The sequence below is a fragment of the Medicago sativa genome, chromosome 8, assembly GCF_051527215.1.
Source record: "Medicago sativa cultivar Bolivia chromosome 8, Bolivia_mono, whole genome shotgun sequence".
NCBI lineage: Eukaryota > Viridiplantae > Streptophyta > Magnoliopsida > Fabales > Fabaceae > Medicago > Medicago sativa.
In genome coordinates this window covers 86,656,511-86,679,061 of record NC_140756.1, presented here as the reverse complement: position 1 = coordinate 86,679,061, position 22,551 = coordinate 86,656,511, and the positions used below count along the sequence as shown (strand labels likewise).

General features: G+C 31.1%; 6 protein-coding genes and 2 pseudogenes across 6 annotated transcripts; 7 read left to right on the top strand and 1 right to left on the bottom strand.

Annotated features, from left to right (window-relative positions):
* Positions 1 to 331: 331 nt before the first annotated feature.
* Positions 332 to 982, bottom strand: LOC146902740 (uncharacterized). The gene is made up of 2 exons (XM_085737166.1): positions 836 to 982; positions 332 to 754 (listed from the first exon to the last, which is right to left on the bottom strand). Exons 1-2 carry the CDS (start codon positions 980 to 982, stop codon positions 332 to 334), a joined length of 570 nt encoding a protein of 189 aa, XP_085593292.1.
* A 2,643-nt stretch (positions 983 to 3,625) lies between these two features.
* Positions 3,626 to 4,225, top strand: LOC146902739 (protein FAR1-RELATED SEQUENCE 11 pseudogene; annotated as a pseudogene).
* A 541-nt stretch (positions 4,226 to 4,766) lies between these two features.
* Positions 4,767 to 5,562, top strand: LOC146902738 (protein FAR1-RELATED SEQUENCE 3-like; annotated as a pseudogene).
* Positions 5,563 to 6,454: 892 nt separating this feature from the next.
* Positions 6,455 to 6,796, top strand: LOC146902737 (uncharacterized). The gene has a single exon (XM_085737165.1). The coding sequence runs from the start codon at positions 6,455 to 6,457 to the stop codon at positions 6,794 to 6,796; it is 342 nt and encodes a 113-aa protein (XP_085593291.1).
* Positions 6,797 to 8,585: 1,789 nt separating this feature from the next.
* Positions 8,586 to 9,382, top strand: LOC146902736 (cell wall / vacuolar inhibitor of fructosidase 1-like). The gene has a single exon (XM_085732311.1). The coding sequence runs from the start codon at positions 8,644 to 8,646 to the stop codon at positions 9,169 to 9,171; it is 528 nt and encodes a 175-aa protein (XP_085588437.1). The 5' UTR covers positions 8,586 to 8,643; the 3' UTR covers positions 9,172 to 9,382.
* Positions 9,383 to 11,886: 2,504 nt separating this feature from the next.
* LOC146902735 (cell wall / vacuolar inhibitor of fructosidase 1-like) lies at positions 11,887 to 12,641 on the top strand. Its single transcript, XM_085732310.1, has one exon. The coding sequence runs from the start codon at positions 11,983 to 11,985 to the stop codon at positions 12,514 to 12,516; it is 534 nt and encodes a 177-aa protein (XP_085588436.1). The 5' UTR covers positions 11,887 to 11,982; the 3' UTR covers positions 12,517 to 12,641.
* Positions 12,642 to 15,010: 2,369 nt separating this feature from the next.
* LOC146902734 (cell wall / vacuolar inhibitor of fructosidase 1-like) lies at positions 15,011 to 15,686 on the top strand. The gene has a single exon (XM_085732309.1). It carries the CDS (start codon positions 15,083 to 15,085, stop codon positions 15,635 to 15,637), a length of 555 nt encoding a protein of 184 aa, XP_085588435.1. The 5' UTR covers positions 15,011 to 15,082; the 3' UTR covers positions 15,638 to 15,686.
* A 3,019-nt stretch (positions 15,687 to 18,705) lies between these two features.
* On the top strand, positions 18,706 to 19,417 carry LOC146902733 (cell wall / vacuolar inhibitor of fructosidase 1-like). The gene has a single exon (XM_085732308.1). The coding sequence runs from the start codon at positions 18,790 to 18,792 to the stop codon at positions 19,351 to 19,353; it is 564 nt and encodes a 187-aa protein (XP_085588434.1). The 5' UTR covers positions 18,706 to 18,789; the 3' UTR covers positions 19,354 to 19,417.
* The last annotated feature ends 3,134 nt before the right edge of the window (positions 19,418 to 22,551 follow it).

The window sequence follows — 22,551 nt, the reverse complement described above, 5'->3', positions numbered from 1 at the left end:
TGTGCTATATTTTGGGCTTCTGACTTTTAGAAGATTATGCACTTAATGTGCAATCTTTTGGTTTAGGACTAAGACAGGTTTAATCACTTTATGGTTTATTATGTTGTAATGACTTGAAGCACTTTATGTGCATGATTATGTAATGTAACTTATCCTCATTATTATGTGTTATCTATTATCACTTCAATTATGTGCTATGTAATATGTAACCAAACCAAACTTTCATTAAACTGAAATCTAATTTCTACAATTCATGGAACAATACAACAACTAGATTGTGAACACTTGAACATATTACATCAACTGATACACTTGAACATCTTATGATGTTTCACATAAACTTCAATACAACAACAAAAAAAAACCATGACAACACAAGTGCAAACAGTAGGATAGAATTTTTCTTTCTTTCATTCTGCAACTTCTGCTTAGTTTTTAGATGCTTGCCAGAGACACTTTCACGCACATAATCCTTGCCCAATTCTTTTCCAAATTCAATTCCAATTTCCTTCCCAATCTCTTTGCCAAATTGCTTTAAGTAATCAGATATCACTAAACAGTTTTCACACCCAACTACAGCCTTCTTTGAGGACACATCATTATTTGAGGCCACATTTTGAAAGGTACTGGAACCAATGTTGCTAAAACCACCATCACCTTCACTGTTCTTTGCAGCAATTTTTTTAAGCATTGCTCTAACTCTAGGTGTTTCAAGCTCATCATCCCATATGAACAAATTACAATGGTAATCGTTCTACACAAAAAACAAATCAAATTTTTACATTACAATATATTTTTGACCAAATACATACAAATCAGATTTCAAATCACTTACCTCCCAAAAGTTTCGACATCTCCAAAATTTCCTCTTTGGATTTTCATCTGTATTTGATACCCACAATTTCATCATCTGATTACAACCACACTTTGGTAAATTTCCTCCAATTGGATACCCAACAGCTGAAGCTTTGCTACCTCCCATTTCAGGAACCCTAATAATACGAAAAGGATGAGGAATACGAAATACCCACTTCAATCTTAAGTACAATACGCATAAGAGGAAGAAAATGGTGAAATTGAATGAGTGGCGAAAGAGGGTGAAAATGGTGAAGAGCAAGATCGATGGAGAAGAAGAGGATGAAAGAGAAAGTGGAGTGGGATGATTTTGTATATTACTTTTTATAGTTTTAAGTTTTTTAAAATTAAAATTAAAAATGAGTTTTTAAAATTAATATAAAAAAACGAATAAAAAAAAACGAAATTAAATTTCACATTTTTTTAAAAAAAAAACGAATTATAGACGTGGCAAGTGAAAAAAAAAGAAAAAAGAAAATAAAATTCCATGTCAGCGCCACATAGGCTGATTTGCTGAGTTGGAGTGAAGAGGGTGGTATTCCCGAAAAAAAATTTTTTTTTACAAGGGCATAAATCAAACCAGAATTTTTACAGTGGCGAAAACCGGAAATGACGTATATTACAGGGGTGAAAAACACTATTAACCCTTTTTTTTATGAAATTTTGATTTGGATTAAAACTAAAAATATAAATGTTTGTTGCTTTCAAATTATAACAAACCAAACTAATCATGATTATTTATTTCAATGGCACCAACAATATAACAAAAAAATATAATCTAAATTCTTTTTTTTAATGACACCAACAACGATCTTTATTGTAGAAAAAGTTGTTTAATGGTATAATTGAGATAATGAAAAAGTATGTATAAATATGCTCATATAGTTTGTTACACTTTTTAAATGATAAAGGAATTGAAAGAAAAAGTCAGCCCAAAAAAGCTAAAATGAGGTGTTTTCTTTATATACAGTATAGATAGAAATATAGTATAGATATAAGGAATAATACACTTGAGGTTCAAAGTACAAGATTCAAATTCCTTCATGCATGTATTATCACTATGATTAATAAAAAAAATTCCATCCACGATTTTTATAAAAATAAGTATAATGGTGAATAGTTTATTCAAAAAAATAATAATGGAGAATAGTTATTTTTACTATTCTCTCGTCACAATTCAACAACATACATGCCTGTATTCAATAATGTAAATAAAAATATTTGAAATTCAAATTTGACTATAAGTAAAAAAACGTATTGGATAACATCCAAACGTATTGGTGGTTGAAAGCGAATTACATCATGTTCGATTTTGACTATCCCTTTTGGAGAAAAAATCTTTTAGTTTGCTTACAGACTATTTTGTAGTGTCTGGTTTTTTAGGCTGTTTATAGCCTTTCTGTATTGTAACAACACTTTTTCAGTTCCTTTAGGCACGCCTTGTGCTTGAGCGACTGTTTGTTTCTTTAATATATTTCGATTACTTTCTTCAAAAAAAATATATATAATTTCAAAAATATTAAATTTATTTTCTTAATTAATAAAAATTTAAATTTCAACAAAACACTAATCCTTGTCAAAAAAAAACTAAACACTAATAAAATTTATAATCTCTTTTTTTAGGGATCAAAATTTATAATCATTTATACCTATAATTAAAGGGGACACATGATTCTGAGTGACTATTTCACTTCCAAAATATTTGTCATTTAAACTATAACGTTTCAATTTTATCCCATTTACTTTTATATTTAAATTATCAATTAAGAATATTTTTTTAACTAAATTAATTAAAAAAACATTCATTTCATTAAAATAGGAACAACACCACTATAATAGGAAGGGTTTTTCTAACCTATGCAACATTGCATAGGATAAGGTGCAATAAATGTACCTTTTTTTTCAACAAAAACTATCATATTAATTATCCTTTTCTTGAAAAATGATAATTTTATTTTCCCTCCATCTCTCTCCACTATTAACCACTCTATTTATTGTAATTTGTGAAAAACTAAATAGTCACATTCTAAATACCACTGAATGTGTATTCCCTCCTTAATTTACGGTATTCCCTCCTCAATTGTTACATTTTTTCCCTCCACTATTCCCTCCTTCAGCGTTACATTTTTTCTCATGGATATGGCAAGTGCTCAGAACTCAATCAATTGTTCTCATGTGGCAGCTATAGCACAGTAAGTAGTATAATTACTTTCGTTCAATTTTTTTCACCTTTTTCTTATATTGTTCTCAACTAATTCTTTATGTCACAAATGCATATTATTGCTCTGTAATTATTTCACCCCTAATTCCTTATATACGAATTCAACAATAATATTTTGTGGATAAATAATAGTGTTATCATTTTACTTTTTAGCTATGTAGTAGTAATATGAATTTATTTGTGTAGGTTAGGAGTCACAGATTTAATTGATTTGAACAATGTTCCAAATAATGAACCATGTGATAATTCAGAAAATGAAGTAATTGATTTGAGCAACGACGAGCAGGAAACAATTACTATCGAAAATTGTTTTGAACCTTTTATTGGACAATGTTTTCTAAGTGAGGAAGAAGCTTTCGGATTTTATGAGAATTATGCCAAAAGGAGTGGGTTCTCAATCCGGAAAGGTCGATTTCTTTAAAAAAAAATGGGATGATACATAGGAGGGATTTTTTCTGTCACCGAGAAGGATTTCCAGAAAAAAAATATCATGATCCATCTAAAGAACAACGAAATAGACAATCTTCAAGGTGTGAATGCAAAGCGGGCATGACAATCAAATTGAAGAAATCCTTTGAGATTTTTCCAAAAGAATGGCAAGTTATTGAACTTATATCCAACCATAATCATGATTTACTACCTCCAGATCAAGTGCGCTTCCTTGCATCTTACCACAACATTTCTGAGGAAGATGAGAAGCGAATTTCGTTATTAAAAGAAGCTGATCTTTCAGTCAAGCAAATAATGCGTGTTATGGAGCTTGAGAAAAATGTTAAGTATGGTGATCTTCCATTTCTTCGGAAAGATATTCATAATTTCTTCAATAAGATTCACCAAGGTAAATTGGATGGTGATGCTGATGATCTTTTACAATTTTGTAAGTGTGCCAAGGATGAAAACTCTTGCTTCCAATTTGCATTCACTGTTGATAAAGAAAAAAGACTAGAGAATATATTTTGGTCTCCACCTCATTGCTTTGAGTTGTACCAAGAGTATGGAGAGGTCGTTGCATTTGATACTACCTACAAGGTGAATTCTTATAATATGCCTTTTGGCATTTTTGTTGGAATCGACAATCACGGAAGGACAATATTGTTTGGTTGCGCGCTCATTCGAAATGAAACTGCATCTACATTTCGATGGTTATAATTATTTATAATTGTTTCCAAGTACAATCTAGAAGCAAACAAACACATAATAGGCTTGCATGAACTTAAGCAAAATTGGGTACCGGCTTATCTTCGTGGACATTTCTTTGGGAGTATGACAACAACAGGAAGATCAGAGAGTATAAATGGGTTTGTGAAACGCTTTACTTCACCTCGTTCAAGTTTATTTCAACTTTTCAAACAAGTAAGTATTTATATGCTAATTTAGCTTAGTCACCTTGTTAATGTTTTCACCTTGGTGTTTGAGTAGAGTAAAAACCTCCCTGTGTTTATACTATGTTTTGGAGGATAGTTTTGGACAATAGGAGCACGTGTAGTATGCATCTGTTAGGAGTTGGCTAGCATGTTTTATGTCTCTGTTAGATATTTTGCTCTTCACAAGTGTGGTTTATGCATCTGTTAGGTGCATCATCTTCAAGCTATGCATGAATAAAATTTTGTTGATTAAAAAAATGTATAGAAAATGATACTTTAATAACTAATGGCATGTTTAATTTTTTTATCTAATATTTTAGGTTGATCTTGCCATTGAGGACATTGGGCAACAACAACTACATCACACCATGTTGGATACATATAGGGGATCTTCACTTCGATCATTATCCCCTATAGAGGATCAAGTTCAAAGTATTTTCACAAATTTTGCGTTTAAGAAGTTCCAGGAGGAGTTTGAGAGGGCAACTCAATACAAGATTTGTGAAGAAAAGCATGTAGAATTTACTGTGAAATATTACAAGGAGCAACATTCACAAAAGCATAAAGTCTTATGGGATGGTGATGTTGTTGGTTGTAGTTGTAAGCATTTTGAGTTTTGGGGTATTCTTTGTCGTCATGTGTTGACAATATTTCTTCATAAAGATTGCTTTTAAATTCCAACAAGGTATCTGCCATTACGTTGGTGTCGTGATGAATTTCAAAGACCAGTCGAAGTAAATGTCATGCTTAGTGAAGTAGGACATAAAGGCAAGGGTCCATATATTGAGAATGTGGAGAATGCAGTAGAGTTTATTAGCAATCCTCCGCGTTCAATAACAAAAGGTCGTCCCAAAACAAAACGATCAAAAGGTGGAATCGAATTGTCAAGGAAAGCAAGAAGTTGTAGCTTTTGCAATAGAAGTGGTCACAATGTTACAACTTGTCCGGACAAAGAAGGTTATGTTCCGTCATCAACCATCAAAAAGAGGAAGAATGAAGCTCAAGCACAACAAAATTTAAATCCTATTTTATATTTAAAGTCTTAGTTTTGGAGTTGTATCATGAAACTACAACAAAAAATAGTGGTCATGGTTAGTCCTTGAATTTTTTTTTTTTTTTAAGGAATGGTTAGTCCTTGAATTTGTTGCTACTATCTAAATTTTCAGAGTTAAATTTGGTCTTTGCTATCTAAGTCCTTCCATAATTTGTTGCTTTCATAATCTTCTGCGTTTTTTTTTTTCTGGCTTCTATATCTAAATAAATTTTATCTATGCAGTTAGCGTTCCATTTAATTCATGGATAATTTCCATGCACTTAAAAAAATAGTTATAAAAATAAAATAGTGAATGATTAATATGATAGAGAAAATTATCATTTTTCAAGAAAAGGATAATTAATATGATAGTTTTTGTTGAAAAAAGAGGTACATTTATTGCACCTTATCCTATGCAATGTTGCATAGGTTAGAAAAACCCTAATAGGAAATATATATTTGACTATGATAAAAGAGATTAAAATAATTTAAATATTCCATTGACTGAGGATATCACGTTTATCTTTTTAAAGAAAATTTTGTATTACTGTAATTACTTAATGGTTTTTTAATGAATAATTAATGGTTAGTTAGAAAAAATTATTGAGAGGGTTGACCAAAATGAATGCATAAATTCGAGGCCAAGTTAATGACACAATATATAACTCGGTTCTTTGTAACCATTCATTTCATCCACCCCTTCTTGATCTTGCAAACTAGTTTAGCAGTCTAACTTCTCTGTTTTTTTTTCCTTCCAAAACCTAGCTAGACATGACAATATTGAAGCCAATTGCATTATTCGTTCTCATCTTGTACACTTCTCTAGTTGTCCAACCAAACAATGCCAATAATATAATAGAAGAAACTTGCAACAAGACTCCAAATTCTACCGCCTTTGCATTCAATACCTAAAATCTGATCCTAGCAGCTCTGAATTCTGATGCAAGTGTCCTTCAGTTAGCAATAATCATGTTTCGTGTAATGGGAAACAAATCAGTGACTACCTTAAACAAAATCAATCAACTTCTTCCAACGATTCCTCCTCGTAACACTCATGTACACGTTGCACTTCTTGAATGTGTTGACTTATACAAATCAATTGAGGTATTTATTGCTAGGAATGGCATAAGTGCTTTGCAAAGAGACCCCAAAAGAGCAGAATATTATGCAAATCAGGCTATAGATAAAGCCAATGAATGTGAGGTTCACTTCAATGGGAGATTGGATGGTGGAACACCAGTCACTGATGAAAACAATGTTATGAATGATATAGGAAAAATTACAGCAGCTATTTGTCAATTAATACCAGCTAGTTTACTCTAAACATTTTATTAGGGTTTGTTAAAGTGACATATAATTTGTAACGGAGGAAGTCAAAAGTGATTTTTTTATGAAGAAGAAAAATGTGCTTTTAGAATAAGGTGATGAAAATTAACTTTTAAAAAGCTCACGGAGCTTAAATTCCATGGTCCTCTCTTCGAATTCCCTTGAACATTCATTTTATGTTTTATTTTATTATTTCTGACATTGTTTCTTGTGCTTTAGTTGCTTTTTCAACGTCATGTGTGCTCTTCAATTGCTATATTACTTTTTTGTTTTTTTGTTTTTTTTGCGAACTTTGTTCGTCAATCGCTAAATTTTCTTTTAATTTTGAAAAGGATAAAAACTTGAATTACTTTGATATGTCACGATGACAGATGCCAATGTTGTATGTAAGCAATCTTTAATAAAAAAAATCTTGTATATAAGCAAGTTCCTGCATATCTGCAGCCAAAATCTGAGAAAAGAACAACGAAATTTATCAACGGACAAAAAATTACTAAGAGTGAGGGCGAGATATAGGAAATGATGATGGGATATAGAGTGAGAGAGAAAAATATTGGACTATGATGAAGAAGGGTGAAGATTTTCTTTTAGATTAGTCTCATGTACACAACACATCATCATGTTTTTTGATCATTTTCAAATGGCATGTCTGCGATTTTGACGAGTTAATGTTTTTATTTAACATAAGGGACTCAAATGACTAACAAGTTGAAATGTGGAAGATTTATTTATGTTTTTGTGTTAGTAACAGTCGGGAACCAATATGACAGCGTGTTACACTTCCGTTCCGTTCTATTTTTGGGTTGGCCGCTCTGCTATTCGAGATTGACAACTATGATTTCAATTCATTCGGTGAGCGTAGAACATTATTTTAAGGTATGTAATTTAATTATTTTTATGATCAACTTTGTGTTTATTACAACTTAATTTATATATTATAGTTTATTCTATTGGTTCATCTAAACTTTTTAGTCATGCTCCACCGATAATGAGACTTCACTTTTATGATTATTTTTCTTTAAAAAATACATGCATTACGAAAACTAGGTTTTGAAACAAGATTTAATTTTGATACGATTCTAAATGTTATAAAATAAAAATGTTGTAGTACCTCCTTTAAAAAAAAATGTTGTAGTACCTAGAAACGTTGAAAGATGACAGAGGAACTCCGAGATATAGTTTGAGAAACAAACTTATGCAGTATAGAAATATGAAAATTTCGTAATAAAAAAAAAAAACGACAACTTATACGGTACACTTGAAAAGGCTCTATATAATATTCTAAGTATATTTCACATCAAACTCTAAATGATGTATTTTGCAAATTCTTTCTAGTGGTATGAAAAACATATCCATGAGAAAATTTGTGATTCTAGATTTTGTATAGTTGTAGATGAAGCCATGATGAATTAAAAAAAATGAACAAAATACTCTAATTGTTTTGAGATTGGTTGATATTGCACATGTTAAAGGCAGTACAACATTATCTCTTAAGAAAGAATTATGCGTTATACTTTAACTTGATGTTTCTAGTATTTGTGGTAAGGGAATGAAGGTGTTAGCAATAAGAGAGGAGAGTGGAATGATTTACGAGCATTATTATTTCTCTCTTTGTGTGTCACACTTTTAAATCAACCTTAGTACCTCACCATCTTAAACTTGTGTAATCTATGGAACTTAATCATTTGATACTAGTACAATAAAAATTTAATAACGACTAGTATACTCATTACACTATCAATAATTCAATGAAAATCTTTACATTATTTATTTCACAGCACAATTTATAAGCACATTATCATTTGCACAATTTTCATTTCAGTTTTCTTTGATTTCTAAAAGACATGATGAAGATGAATGCATTAGCATTAGCTATCTTATTGTGCACTATTGTTTCATGTCACTGCACAAATATCAATCCAAAAAACAATGCAACTTTGATACAACAAACTTGCAAGCAAACTCCAAATTATGCACTTTGCATTAAGTACCTCAAATCTGATCCAAGAAGCTCTGATATAAGTGTAGTAAATTATGCATTAGACATGATGGACAGAATCAAAACCACAACAATCACCGCCTACAATAAACTCACTCAACTGCTTAAGGGAGGACATGAACCTTATCAAACTGAAGCTTTGAGTTCATGTGCTGGTAGATATAGATCAATTTTGGTAGATGTTGTGCCAAAATCCATTGCAGCTTTGAAGCAAGGGGATCCAAAAGTTGCAGAAGATGGTGCAAATGATACTGCAAATGAAGCCACTACTTGTGAGAATAGCTTCAAAGGAAAATCACCAATCTCTGATGAGAATATTGATATGCATGATGTAGCAGTCATAACAGCAGCTATTGTTAAACAATTGCTCTAGACTCTCTCTATTGCTAGTAATTTACTTAAATAATATCATCATCGTCATCATGCAATTTAGTAATATTATATCATATTCCTTTCAAAAAAATAATATGATATCATATTGTACAATATGATATTTGTCTAATCAAATGCTGCTATGAACTTTGTATTTGCCACCTAAGGGTGTTCAATTCAATTATCAGCTCTCTCCATAATATTCATTCATAGTCTCTTTGTTTCTTATTGTTTTTCAATATTGTTAGCTGTGTCTGCTCAGCAGTATGTATCGTCAAAATCGCGAGTTAACTCGTGAATTTGTACAATTCCACGAGTTTAGTTATCAACTTCCAATGATTTAGTAGAACACTTGAATTTTAGTAAATTCAGAAATAGATTGAATTTACATGGCTAGATTTCTAATGAACTCGGTAACTCGGTAAAATTCAGCTCAACTCGCAGAAAAAAAAATTCATTGAATTTTTTTTCTGGTTTACATATTCGATTATCATTTTCTTGTTTATTGGGGAAGGAAGGGTTTTGGGGGGTTGGAAATATGTAGAAAAATGAAAAAATCTTTCTCATTTTTCGAAAGAATAATTTTTTAGAGAACGATAAAATAGCCTAAAATAATGCTTCTCGACGGTTTCAATGACCTCCAACAGTTACGGAGCCAAGCCATTGAAGGCTTTCGTTTGTAATCATCATTCTTTATTCCTCAACAACTCATGTATCACGCAGTATAAGTGTCTCCTCCCATCACTATAACACCAGATACACACACTATGTACTCTGAGCCTCTCACTCTTAGCTCTCTCACCAACTTGAGCACCAGAGTGCAGGTGCTATCCTCCACAATTAACCTTAACGGAACACTTGTAGTCCGACCCACCTTCTCGGTATATCTAGATCATTAACTTTTTAAAAAATAAACATTATGAATTTCATATTTTCTTATTTCCCAAATTGATATTTTGGAAAAGGAAGTGTGTATAAGTAATTATGGATGTAAATAACAATTCCCTCACTTTTGTCAAAAAAACAATTCCCTCACTTTTCTCAACAAAATAAAAAATAAAAACATCCCTCTCTATTTCCCCTTTAAAAACTCCCTAAATAAAATGGATAAAAGCAGCTAGCATTATGTGCGCAAATAAGGTAATTTTCTCAAGTCCTTGTGAACTTAGCTCAGCTGGTATGGACAATGCATAATCATAATATATGCAAGGTCCGGGGTTCAAATCCCGGCCACCACCAAATAAAAAAAGGTAATTTTCTTAAGTTGATAAAACTCTTACATCTTTTAATAATGAAGTTGTAAGAGTTGCATTAAAAAATGAGGAATGTTATTTACGGCGACCATTGTTATATCGAACACATAACAAATTTTGTAGTAGTGGAACACATGTTGGAGGCAAAATGAAAAGGGATCCCCTATAACTAAAAATCACTTATCGTGATGTTTTCGAGTAAATAATTTCGTTAGATGTAGCATTTCGATTGAAAAACACTCTAAAATTCTAAGCATTTTTCACATCAAATTTAAAAGGAGATCTTGCAAATTCTTTTTAATTAGTTTTAATATTGGAAAAACTCATGTGAAAAATTTGATGATTCCAAATTTTATACCGTTGTAGATGAAGCTTGCCATGAATAAAAAGGAACAAATGTTTTTTATTTTGAATTTGTAACGATATTTTGATATTCTACAATATGTGCTGCCTTTTCATGATGTATGGGTCCAAACATGACGATCAACCATTCATATGCTGACACGTTTTGTTTCTGTAACGCTCTTCGTTAATTATCTTTTTCCCACCTTTCTTTTGTTGTCGGTTTTCCATTCCAGTATTTTTCCTTTCATAGTTATGTAATCATATTTTGATGGGTGTTAGACAGTAAATATTATCTTTTTAATTGAGATTCAAATCTTGGTTCGTAATGATGCTAGCCATTTCGAGTAGATCCAACCTTCATAGGTGTTTCTTCGACCATCAACAATTTAGCACTTCATATTAGGTGTTTAAATAGACCTCTTATATCTACATCATTCATTTTCTAAAAAAAATGTCTACATCGTTCATTTTATGGTAATACTTAATAGGAAATGTTAATAGATGCCTTTAAAATACTAGATAAGAAGTTATATTCAACACATAAAAATATTAAAAAGAACTTTTTCAACATAAAATTTATCAATTGTTGGGTAGTTGTTAACAAGACTCATACCTATTAAACATCCATTTTCTCCAATCTAACATCTCAAAAGACATTATTAAATTGGTCTCCAAATAATTTTATATCATTATATTAAACAAAATTTGTTTCTTTAATTAAAATTTATTAAACGGAACCCACAAAAGTGAAGAGAAAATGTGCTTTCATAGTCACCCTTCATCGTAAGCAACTAAATGTTATACTACACAATAAATGTGTCTATTTAGTGTGATGTTAATTAGAAAAGCACTCACCATTATGGATGAACGTACACATTTCTATTCCACCATTTTTTTTCTAGTGTGCATCATATTATTAGCTAGTGCATGTTTGATATCACTTAAGTTCACTTAATCAAAGTTGTTTACCGTGATTTTAACAATTTAATCGTTATAAGAAACATGCACTCAACCTTAACATCTAAATGTGTGTAAACTATTGTATTTTTAGTAATTTAAAAAAACAATAAAATTACTAAATAACCGGTATACCCAAAATATCAATAATCAATAATTGTATAAAAATATCTACGTTATTTATTGCTCATCACAATCTATAAACACTTTATCATTTGCAAAATTTTCATTTCAGTTTCCTTTGAGTTCTAAAAGACATGACAAAGATGAATCCATTAGCATTAGCATTAGCATTAGCTATCATCTTGTGCACTATTGTTTCAAGTCACTGCATAATTATCCATCCAAAATCCAATGCTAATTTGATACAGCAAACTTGCAAACAAACTCCAAATTATGCAAATTGCATTCACTATCTCAAATCTGATCCAAGAAGCTCTGATGCAGATGTAACAGGTCTAGCACTAATCATGGTGGACATAATCAAATCCAAAGCAAACACTGCCTTAAACAAAATCAATCAGTTGATTAAGGGGAGCCATGATCAAAAGGAAGCTTTGAATTCATGTGCTGGTAGATACAAAGCAATTTTGGTAGCTGATGTGCCAAAATCTGTTGCAGCTCTCAAACAAGGAGATCCTAAATTTGCAGAAGATGGTGCAAATGATGTTGCAATTGAAGCCACTACTTGTGAGAATGGATTCAAAGGGAAATCACCAATCTCTGATGAGAATATTGCTATGCATGATGTAGCAGTCATAACAGCAGCTATTGTTAAACAATTGCTCTAGACTCTCTATTGCTAGTAATTTACTCAAATTATATCATCATCGTCATCATGCAATTTAATAATATTATTATATCTTATTGTACAATATGATATTTGTTTAATCAAATTGCTGCTATGAACTTCGCATTTGCTCCTTCCACAATATTCATTAATTATTTCTTATTGTTCAATTATTGTCGGCATATATAAGGTGTTTGCTTAGTGGTATGGATTTAACATTTGCAAAATGTAGACATTAGTATAATTTTAATTTTAATTTTAATAAACAATAATTACTTACCTCAAAAAAAAAAAAACAATAATTACTTTTTGCCAATTTTTTTTTCTTTCAAAATTGTTGCCAGCACATAGGAATGCTATGTCCTTTCATATAATTGGTTTTGTTTAGTAATCTGTCTTAATCATATTTAGGACCGTTTAATAAAAATAATTTTATGGGCAAACTACTCAAAATACTTTCTTATTGTAAGGATCTTCTTGATTTATTTTTTCAAATTGATAACAAAATTGACTTTTAAAAGTGATTATTTCGACTATAACAGTTATTTTTTTCATGTAAAAAATTGGAACAAACAGCCTATTAATCTTGGGTTTATAAATTAGGTGTGTTGAAGCTACTAGAACTAGTAAGGTTCAGTGAACCAAAATTGTTTACATTTTTTGACAGAGAACCAAAAGTGTTTATTTATAGATAAAATATTTTTCGTCCTTTTCTATCCGACGTTTCGGTTTGGAGTTACCTAATTGAGTTTAAAGATGTCTGGTTCTGTTTCTATTTCAGAATAGGGGACCCCTGGCTCCAGAACTTTTCTTTCCTTTGGCTTCTTCTGATTCCAACCACAAGAACTGAAACACTCAACTATAAAATTGCTTGGTTCTGGAGGGTTGAGTGAAGAATGTGAAGTCATAAATAAATTATATTTTATAAACTAAACATGTAATACTAGTACTGTTGAATGAGTAAATATTCAATCAACCTTGAGGCATGCTATTTTATAATTAAATCTTAAGATTATAATTTAATTGTATAAAGATATGTTTAAAATTTGGCCCTTGTAGTTGTAGGCTATTTAGTATGACTCTGCCCCTAAACAAGTTGATCTCAAAATTATGAAATAAACAAAAACATCGCTAACATTATAATTATTTTGTCATTTTAGTTCAAATGTTATTGTCTATCAAAAAATATATTAAAACAGTCTAACGTTTTTTTTTTCAAGGGTAGTCGAATGAATTAAGAGTAATGTTATATCTAGCGAAATTTCTTTTCTTGAAATATCGCGAAGTGTACTTTTATGAGTGAAAGAGGCAAAACCGCTGCATTGAATTTGTTCCGGATTTTGTGGAATTTAGCCGGCAGTGGTGTTAAATAACTATTGTATTGCTTCGTGATTCATTCTTGATAAATTCCTTTGCTTTGTCTAGCATTTTCCAAGAATTAAATATCAAATCAACCATCATACATATAAATTATAATTACGTCCATGATATTTTTTGGACTAAGGGTAAGTCCTAATAACAATTCTGACCTCTCTATACTGACATGGCGGGATATAAGTCGAGCCCTACCAGATCCCCCTCATATAACGGATAGGAACAAAGCTAACAACCTTTTGTATAATCGCTAGGGTTCGGTAGCCAATAATAAGAGAATGCTCATACGCTCTAGATGGATCTCCCACTTTACTAATTACATAGAAAACTACATAGTTTTGATTCCCTAAGCCACTAATTACGTAGGACCGGGAATCCTCTTTATCGAGTTAGCATAAAATCACCCCAACTATTGGCTCGACGCTGGCGACCTCTCCATCAACCCTCAGAGTACTTCATTGTCATCCCCATAGTAGAGAGGGTTCTAAGTGTTAATGTTCGAGCAAGAGCATTAGATAAAACTCAAAATACTGTCTAGAGAATAAAGTGTGACTAACTTATAACATGATAGTGTCTTCGTTCAAGATTTGATGAATATGTTTTGATCTTTGAAAAATAAGATTGTCATTATATAGTAAGAAAACTACATGTAATCATACATATTTTGGTATTTATTAATCTCAGTGAGAAAACAGTTAATTGAACACAAAAAACATTATCTAGAAGCATCTATAGTTTGACATCTTACAGCTACGTACGTGGAAGTAGGAACAGAACAGAACAGAAGCTGTGTGGGACACTGTCAACAATAAACAAGCCATCCGTGACATGAAGGGGGTTTAACCTTAAAATCACTATGTCGACTCAAAGCCCATGGTTACAAAAAGCAACAAACAACTTACATGTGACACTCATAATGATATATAAAAAAATTATAAAGTAAAATAATATATGAAAAGACAAAAATTTATAATAAAAAAAGAATTGAAAAAGAACAACAAATTAAGTAATAAAGGGCCCAAAGAAATTTTCCCCTTTTTTTTTTTTCAATTGGTAGGAAACAAATAAAAAAATTTGAACTAGCTCCCTCACCGACCAAACTACCTTAAATAGCAGCCAAGTGAAAACATTGGTCATTCATTCATTCCACAAAAACAAACAAACACACTCTTGAATTCTAGTCTCAAGAGAAAATGAAGAAAACATCAACTTGTGTGTCCTTTTTCCCTCTTCATATTCTTCTTCTGTCTTGTATTCTTTTCCAATTCCATCTCACAAAATCCTTTTCTCTAATGAAGGATGATTTGGTGGACCAAATATGCAAACAAACACCCTTTTATGACTTATGTAGCTCCATCTTACATGCCAATCCTCTAGCTCCAAAATCTGATCCTAAGGGTATGGCCCTCATAATGGTCAATGATATTTTAGCAAATGCTACTGACACACTAAGTTACATTGAAGAGCTTATCAAACAAACAACAGACAAAGACTTGGAGCAACAATTGGCTTTTTGTGCTGAGTCATACATACCTGTTGTGAAATACATTCTTCCACAAGCAGCTGAAGCTATAAGCCAAGGTAGATATGGGTTTGCCAGTTACTCCATAGTTGATGCTGAGAAGGAAATCGGTGCTTGCAACAAGAAATTCCCAGGCTCAAGTTCACTCTTAGGTGATAGGAATAGCATTATGCAAAAATTGGTGGATGTGGCTGCAGCCATTGTAAAACTATTATTAAATGGTTGAATTATTTTTTGTTATTCAATAAATAAATAGTTGATTTTGGATGATTAAATTGAGTTTATACAAATTATATAATTTGTAGCAGCTGTTTGTATGTACACCACTAGTTTCTAACCACTATTCTTTCTTATCTCTTTACAATGACCTTGGTTCACCTTTAAAACAAGAACAGTGATTGAGCTCGTGAAGACATAGATATATTGAAGAGGTAAGGTTTTAAGAACTATGGTTTCACCAATTAGGCTTAGTTTTTCTTAGGTATCATATATGTAGCCTTTGTCCTCCAACCATATTATAAATTAGTCTCAAAATTGGATTTGGACCTGCAGACATTAAACTTAGTTTTCACTAGTACAACTTTTTTTCTCATTTGCTGCAGAATGGAAACTGTTGTTGGTGTCCATTTCCTAAGTGAAAATGATTGTTTTGTCAACTTCAATTAAATTTCTTCGTCGGGTCATATAGATAGTGAGAAGAAGAATCACATGTGAAATCACATGTCTATAGCTATTCCATAGCACTTATCTATAGAGTCCAAATTGGCATGATTGTATCCCAACTGAAACTGGCAAGAGTCACACCAACTTATCTATAGTTAATATTCATTGAATATTTTAAAATGGAAGGAGGAATGAAATGAAACCCAACAATGTGCATTTTTTTTAAAACTTTCATTTTTAGTCAAAAAAAATTAAAAAAATTAGATTTCGGGGTTAATAATTACACACTTTAATTGTAAATACAGATATTCATATCTCATGTAATGGTCGTATGTCATTAATGTTAACATGGATTGTTCAAGAGAACCTTGATTTGCCAAGTTGTGGGTTATAACTCTTTCCCTTAGGCTCATTGTCATGAACAACTTTTGAGTTGTTCATCAATGGACTATCCTAACATACTAATGTCATTACTCATTTCTTTTATATGGTCAATACATTTATCAATTCCCTATTTATACAAACTAGAAATTGGCATATTCCATAACAAACTAAACAAACCGCTCATCACAAAGAATCTCTCTAGATCCTTCTAGAAAACATGACTCATCGCCTAAATATCTAATTTAACTTGGGTTTATTATATTCTATTGAACCTATCTTAATTCATTACACTCCACCATCGTTGATATTAAAATACTATTGGAACAAAAGTCAATCAAAAGAATTTAAATAGTAAGCACATATTGTAAAAAGTTTTATCCTTACATTAAATGCATGTCATAGTCAAATATGTTATTTTTTTTTTGTCTTAACTCTTTGATTTTTAAGAGAAAGGATCTTGATAATCCGAAGTTTAGAGAAAGATATACAAAACATAATTAACCAAATATAGACTTACTATAACTTTTTTTTTGAAAGTATTATAAAATAGCCAAATAGGTAAAGAATTTGGAGAATTTTTCTAAGGCCTCCAAAGTCATCCCTCGATTTAATTTTGGAGTTATCCCAAATTGGAGGATTTGAATCTAAGAAAACTAAACCTTCATACATGTAGAGTGGTGAATATTATCCTCATTTTCCCTTTAAAACCCTATCCTCCTAACTCCTAAAAAACACCTAAATGTTAGGGAGGACACGTTCAAATAAAAAAGGAGAGCCTATATGAAACACTTTTCGTCCATGCCTAAAGCTTGTTGGCGCTCTCAAAAGGTAACTACGCGTACATAAAAAATTATAGGGTCACAAACATAACACTAACAAAAAACCTAAGGGACAAATAACATATTCAACTCTTCCTTTTGTTTATTTTTTTATGCAAAAGGTAACTCATTTCATCCAAGATAATAGTATCAATCATAAGAGGAGAATAAAAGGTAGTGGAGTTAGACCGAAATACATAAGCTCTACAAGACTACAACCATCATCCATTGCTTGGACTCTCCAAGATAAAGTATTCGGGGGTTCAGGAAGTCCTTCAAGAGCACGGTTATACCATATAATAGTCACGGAAGGTGTCCAAAGCAATGTTGCAAGTGGCAGAAACATTGATTTGCTTTTGGTCCCAAAGATAAGCATCGCAGCTATACCAGATCATGCATATGCTCTATAGGATGGCTGAAAAGTAAAGTTTAGTACATTATCGAGACCTAAAAATATAGAGAAAATGATAGCAGAAAAATTGTTTTCTGCAGGTATGTGATGCTCGATTGTACTCCAGAAGTTCAATTTCTTCCAACAATTAATGGAGTGTGGACACTCAAGAAAGGTGTGTGTCTAATCATCAATGGCTCTGCTACGCATATCACATTCAGTTTGGCAAGGAATACCACGTTTCTGCGAGGTAATTCTGTTGAGGAGGCAACCACGTAATTGCCACTAGTTTGGGAGTTATCTTCATGAATAGTAAGATTCAAACACAAGTCCTATAAGAATACTTAACAATATATAGAAGCCATTAACGAGGCCACTATAGTATGTAGTTGCACATATGTTAAGAAACATAATATCATTATTTACTACTTTTTTTAATTTAAATATGTAACATTTTTGTTTTTAAATATGACATAAGACATCTACATCTCAACATACTAATTTTGCAGGATAGTTAGATTGTTTTATAATGCTTTTATTTAATTGAGATTTTTTTTTACAAATAATTGAGATTGTTATGTAGTACTACATTGTTATGCTTTTTTTTTTTTTTTTTTTTTGCATGTTTGTTCCTAGCTGTTCTTTCTGTGTATTTCCATAGTAACGGTTAATTGAACAGACAAAACATCATCCGGAAGAATCTATAATTTGGCATCTTATAACAACCATATGGAAGTAGGAGCACAACATAACAGAAGAGGATTTAACCTTAACATCAACATGTAAGCAAAAAAATCCAATGTTACAAAAAGCAAATAAACCACTTACATGCTACAATTATAATATAAGAAAGACTATAAATTATTATAGTAATTTTATATGAATAAACTACATATATTGTAATATTTACTTTAAAAAATGGATTGGAAAAGAACAAAGTAAAAGGGCAAAATAAATTTTCCTTCTTGAAATGTTTGAATACATTACAAAATTTTGAATACATTAGCAAAAAATTCACAAATTTTGAACTAGCACACCGACCAAACAAACCTTAAATAACACCCAAAGCTTCATTCCACAAAAACAACACACTCTTGATTTTCTAGTAACAAGTGAAAAAAAATGAAGAGAACCTCCACTAATTTTGTGTCATTTTTCCCTCTTTATACTCTTCTTCTTTCTTGTTTTTTCCTCCAAAACACTCAATCTTTTACTATACCAAACGCTGAAGTTGATGATTTGGTGGATGATATATGCAAAAAAACACCAAATTCTGATCTGTGCAGTTCAATCCTACATTCCAATCCTCAAGCCAACACAACTGATGCAAAGGGTATAGCCGCAATAATGGTTAATGACATTCTAGAAAATGCCACTAACACATTGAATTATATTCAAGTTCTTGTCAACCAAACCAAAGATATTGAATTGCAAAGAAAATTTTCTATTTGTGCTGAGACATACATTCCATTAGTGAAATACGTACTTCCACAAGCAATTGATTCTATAAATCAAAATAAATATGGTTTGGCTGCTTACTCAATGGTTTATATTGGAAAGGAAATTGACTCTTGCAACAAGAAATTCTCAGGCTCATCTAGTTCACCTTTAGGTGATAGGACTAGCATTCTACATAAGTTGCTTGATATTGCTGCAGCTATACTTAAGCAATTAATAAGTGGCTGATTTGTTTATTTATCCTTATTCTTATTAAATAATAAATAAATAAATAGTTGATTTTGGTTAAGAATTATTAATAGGGTTGAAATGTTTTTGTCTCTATAAAGTCAAAATATCCCTATTCAAAATATTAACTTAATTATAAAGTCAAAATATATCAAATCACAGCAATAAAGTGTCATGCTCATAAACTTCATCTCAAAAAATGTTCATAAGCTTGTATCAAAATATATAAATTATCCCACCAGATCATAAAAAAAAAAAAAAAAAACATTAACATTTTTTTTTGAATAATCCAATTTTTTCATTTTAGTTCCTCTAAAAAAAATTCGTTTTTGTCCTCCTAGCATTTTTCTTCGAATTTTAGTCAAGTCATGCTGCCCTTCATATTTTTGAATGAGTTTTTGTAAGAATGTTTGGAATATTATAAGAATCTCTATAAAAAAAATGTTTTAACAAAACATGAATTAAATATGAATATTTTTTTGAAAGAAATTAAATATGAATTTTTAAGCGTTAAAAATATAAAAATTCATATTTTGTTTATGTTTCGTCAAAAAATATAATTTTTTTATTAAGAGTCTTATAATTTTTTTAAGAGACTAAAAGCCTGAAGAAATATTTTAGAGGGAATATAACATGATAATACAGCTTGTCAAAGGATTTAACCTTAAAATCAACATGCAGATACAAAACCCATGGTTACAAAATTCAAATAAACTACTTACATGCTCAAAAAAAAAATAAATAAATAAACTACTTACATGGGACAATAACAACACACTCTTGATTCCTAGTTCAAAGAGAAAATGAAGAGAACCTCAACTTTTGCGTCCTTTCTCCTTCTTTCTAGTTTTTTTCCCAACTCACTCAATCCTTTACTCAAATGAACGCTGAAGTTGATGATTTGGCGGATGACATATGCAAAAAGACACCAAACTTTGACCTATGCAGTTCAGTCCTACGTTTCCAATCCTCAAAACACAAATGATGCATACTCCCTCTATTTCAAAATATAAGCAAAATTCACTTTTTAGGTTCATTCATTTAATGATGTATGTGGTTCATAATATGGACCACATACATCATTAAATGAATGAACCTAAAAAGTGAATTTTGCTTATATTTTGAAACAGAAGGAGTAGGATATAGCCATGCCCATCATAATGGTCAATGACATTCTATAAAATACCACTAACATATTGAATTATATTCAAGTTCTTGTGAATCAAATCAAAGATATTGAATTGGAGCGAAATTTTTCAATTTGCGCCTAGGGATGGGAATAGGCCAGGCCGGCCTACAGGGGCATATGGCCTAGCCTACGACAGGCCAGGTCAGGTCAGATTTTTTTTCTTAAATAGAGAAGGCCTAGGCTTTTTTAGAAGCCTATTTAATTTAAATGGTCAGGCCATAGGCTGTTCAAGAAGCCTCTTATGCCTATCAGACCGGCCTATTTAAGTAAATTTAATAATATTATTTATTATGATATTATATTTTATACTTTAAATAAAAATAAAAATTTGTTAACTTTTACAGTAATTTAAGCTTATTAGTATACATTAATTTTTTGCATATTTAAATGCATTATTATAAACTAGAATTGAAATATGATACAATATATAGTCAAATTCCTTAAAAACTCATGTTGATTATCAAAAGAGAGTTTAATCTAATTGGTTTATTAATTCGCTAGTCTATTTAAACTTCAATCATATTGCTTATTTAAAGATGTTCATATGAAATAGGCTTTTAAACAGGCTAGCAGGCCGTATCAGGCTTTCAGAAGGCCAGACTCAGGCCTAAAAAGTAAGCATATGACAGGCCGCAGGCCAAGCTTAGGCCTCAAAAAAATTTGGCAGGCCAGGCTTAGGCCTTGCAAAGCCTAGCTCGACCTAGCCTATTCCCATCCCTATTTGCGCCCAACCTTACGATGCATTAGTGGCATACTATATTCCACAAGCAATTTATTGGACAACCCAAGAAAAATATGAGTTGGTCAGTGAGTATTTCGTTTCTTTTTTTTTTAAGGAAGGGAAATTGGCATTTGCAACAAGAATTTCTGACTCAACTAACTTTTTGTTGTTTCAACATGTTGAATGCACAATTCGGAAGATAAAATTTTCACTTTAAATATTTTTTAAGTGTCTTTTTGTTAGCATTTTCTTTAAAATATTATGAAATATAGAACTGGCAAATGTTCAGTTTACAAGTATCAAAAGATGATCCTTAAAAATAAAAATAAAAAGTATTAAAAGATGAGAAATGCTCAGGTGCACGACACGTTTGTAGTCACAAACGCTTGAACATTTTCCACCCTGCCATTATGACGTGGTCATATACCTTACTCCCTCTCTTAAATTTAATTTCATCCAAAAGACCAATTAAGTTTTTTAATTATTTTTATATGAATCATATACGTATACGTATTTTTGGTAGTGATATACGTATGCGTATGATAATCATATATGTTACTCTAACACCACCAAAAAAATCATATATGTTACTCCCTATAAAAAAATTATGAATTGGGTATCCCGTCAAACTGTAATGGGTAGCAAAACTTTTTTGGATTTAACATTGTTGATTTTTGTGGCAGAATTCGAACTCATAACCTTTGGTTAAAAATAATAGATTTTTTAAAAAATTTAATCAGCATTTTTAGTATCTGTAAAATATTACATCTACATTTTTAGTCTCTATAAAATTTTCAATCAATATTTTTTAATACTAAAAAAAGCTAAACACGTATCAATAGAGTCCAACTCACATGATTGGTACGTATCCCACCTGAAACTGGCAAGAGTCACACAACAATGAATGGGAATTTAGGATGCCTTTTTAATGCTATTAACACATGTGACAAGTTAACAAAATGAAAGTCAAGAAATTGATCAAGATCGAAACTGATCATGAAGAACAAGTTTCTAGTAGTTATTTTTGTTCATATTTATTTTCATCTTTTTCAGTTTTATGAAGTATTGTGATGGTGCCGCGGTGTTAAACGATGAATTTGTGTTATCAAGTTTCGTTGTTGTTTACTTGAAAACTTGGTATTGGTTGTGATGTTTGCGCCAAGGAGATTAAAGAATCCAAAAAGAGAGGTTCTATGATCACCACCAAGAGAGCATTCTAAAGTTTCAAAAATAAGGATTGGAGCAAAATGTTTTTCGCTACAGCTAATGAGCCAAAGTTGAGAAATGA

Excerpts from the sequence above, each read along its gene's own strand:
- LOC146902740 (XM_085737166.1), bottom strand. The coding sequence starts at position 982 with ATGGGAGGTAGCAAAGCTTCAGCTGTTGGGTATCCAATTGGAGGAAAT. Across the intron at positions 755-835 it reads GATGTCGAAACTTTTGGGAG|AACGATTACCATTGTAATTT; the intron begins GTAAGTGATTTG and ends TTTTTTGTGTAG.
- LOC146902737 (XM_085737165.1), top strand. The coding sequence starts at position 6,455 with ATGGGAAACAAATCAGTGACTACCTTAAACAAAATCAATCAACTTCTT.
- LOC146902736 (XM_085732311.1), top strand. The coding sequence starts at position 8,644 with ATGATGAAGATGAATGCATTAGCATTAGCTATCTTATTGTGCACTATT.
- LOC146902735 (XM_085732310.1), top strand. The coding sequence starts at position 11,983 with ATGACAAAGATGAATCCATTAGCATTAGCATTAGCATTAGCTATCATC.
- LOC146902734 (XM_085732309.1), top strand. The coding sequence starts at position 15,083 with ATGAAGAAAACATCAACTTGTGTGTCCTTTTTCCCTCTTCATATTCTT.
- LOC146902733 (XM_085732308.1), top strand. The coding sequence starts at position 18,790 with ATGAAGAGAACCTCCACTAATTTTGTGTCATTTTTCCCTCTTTATACT.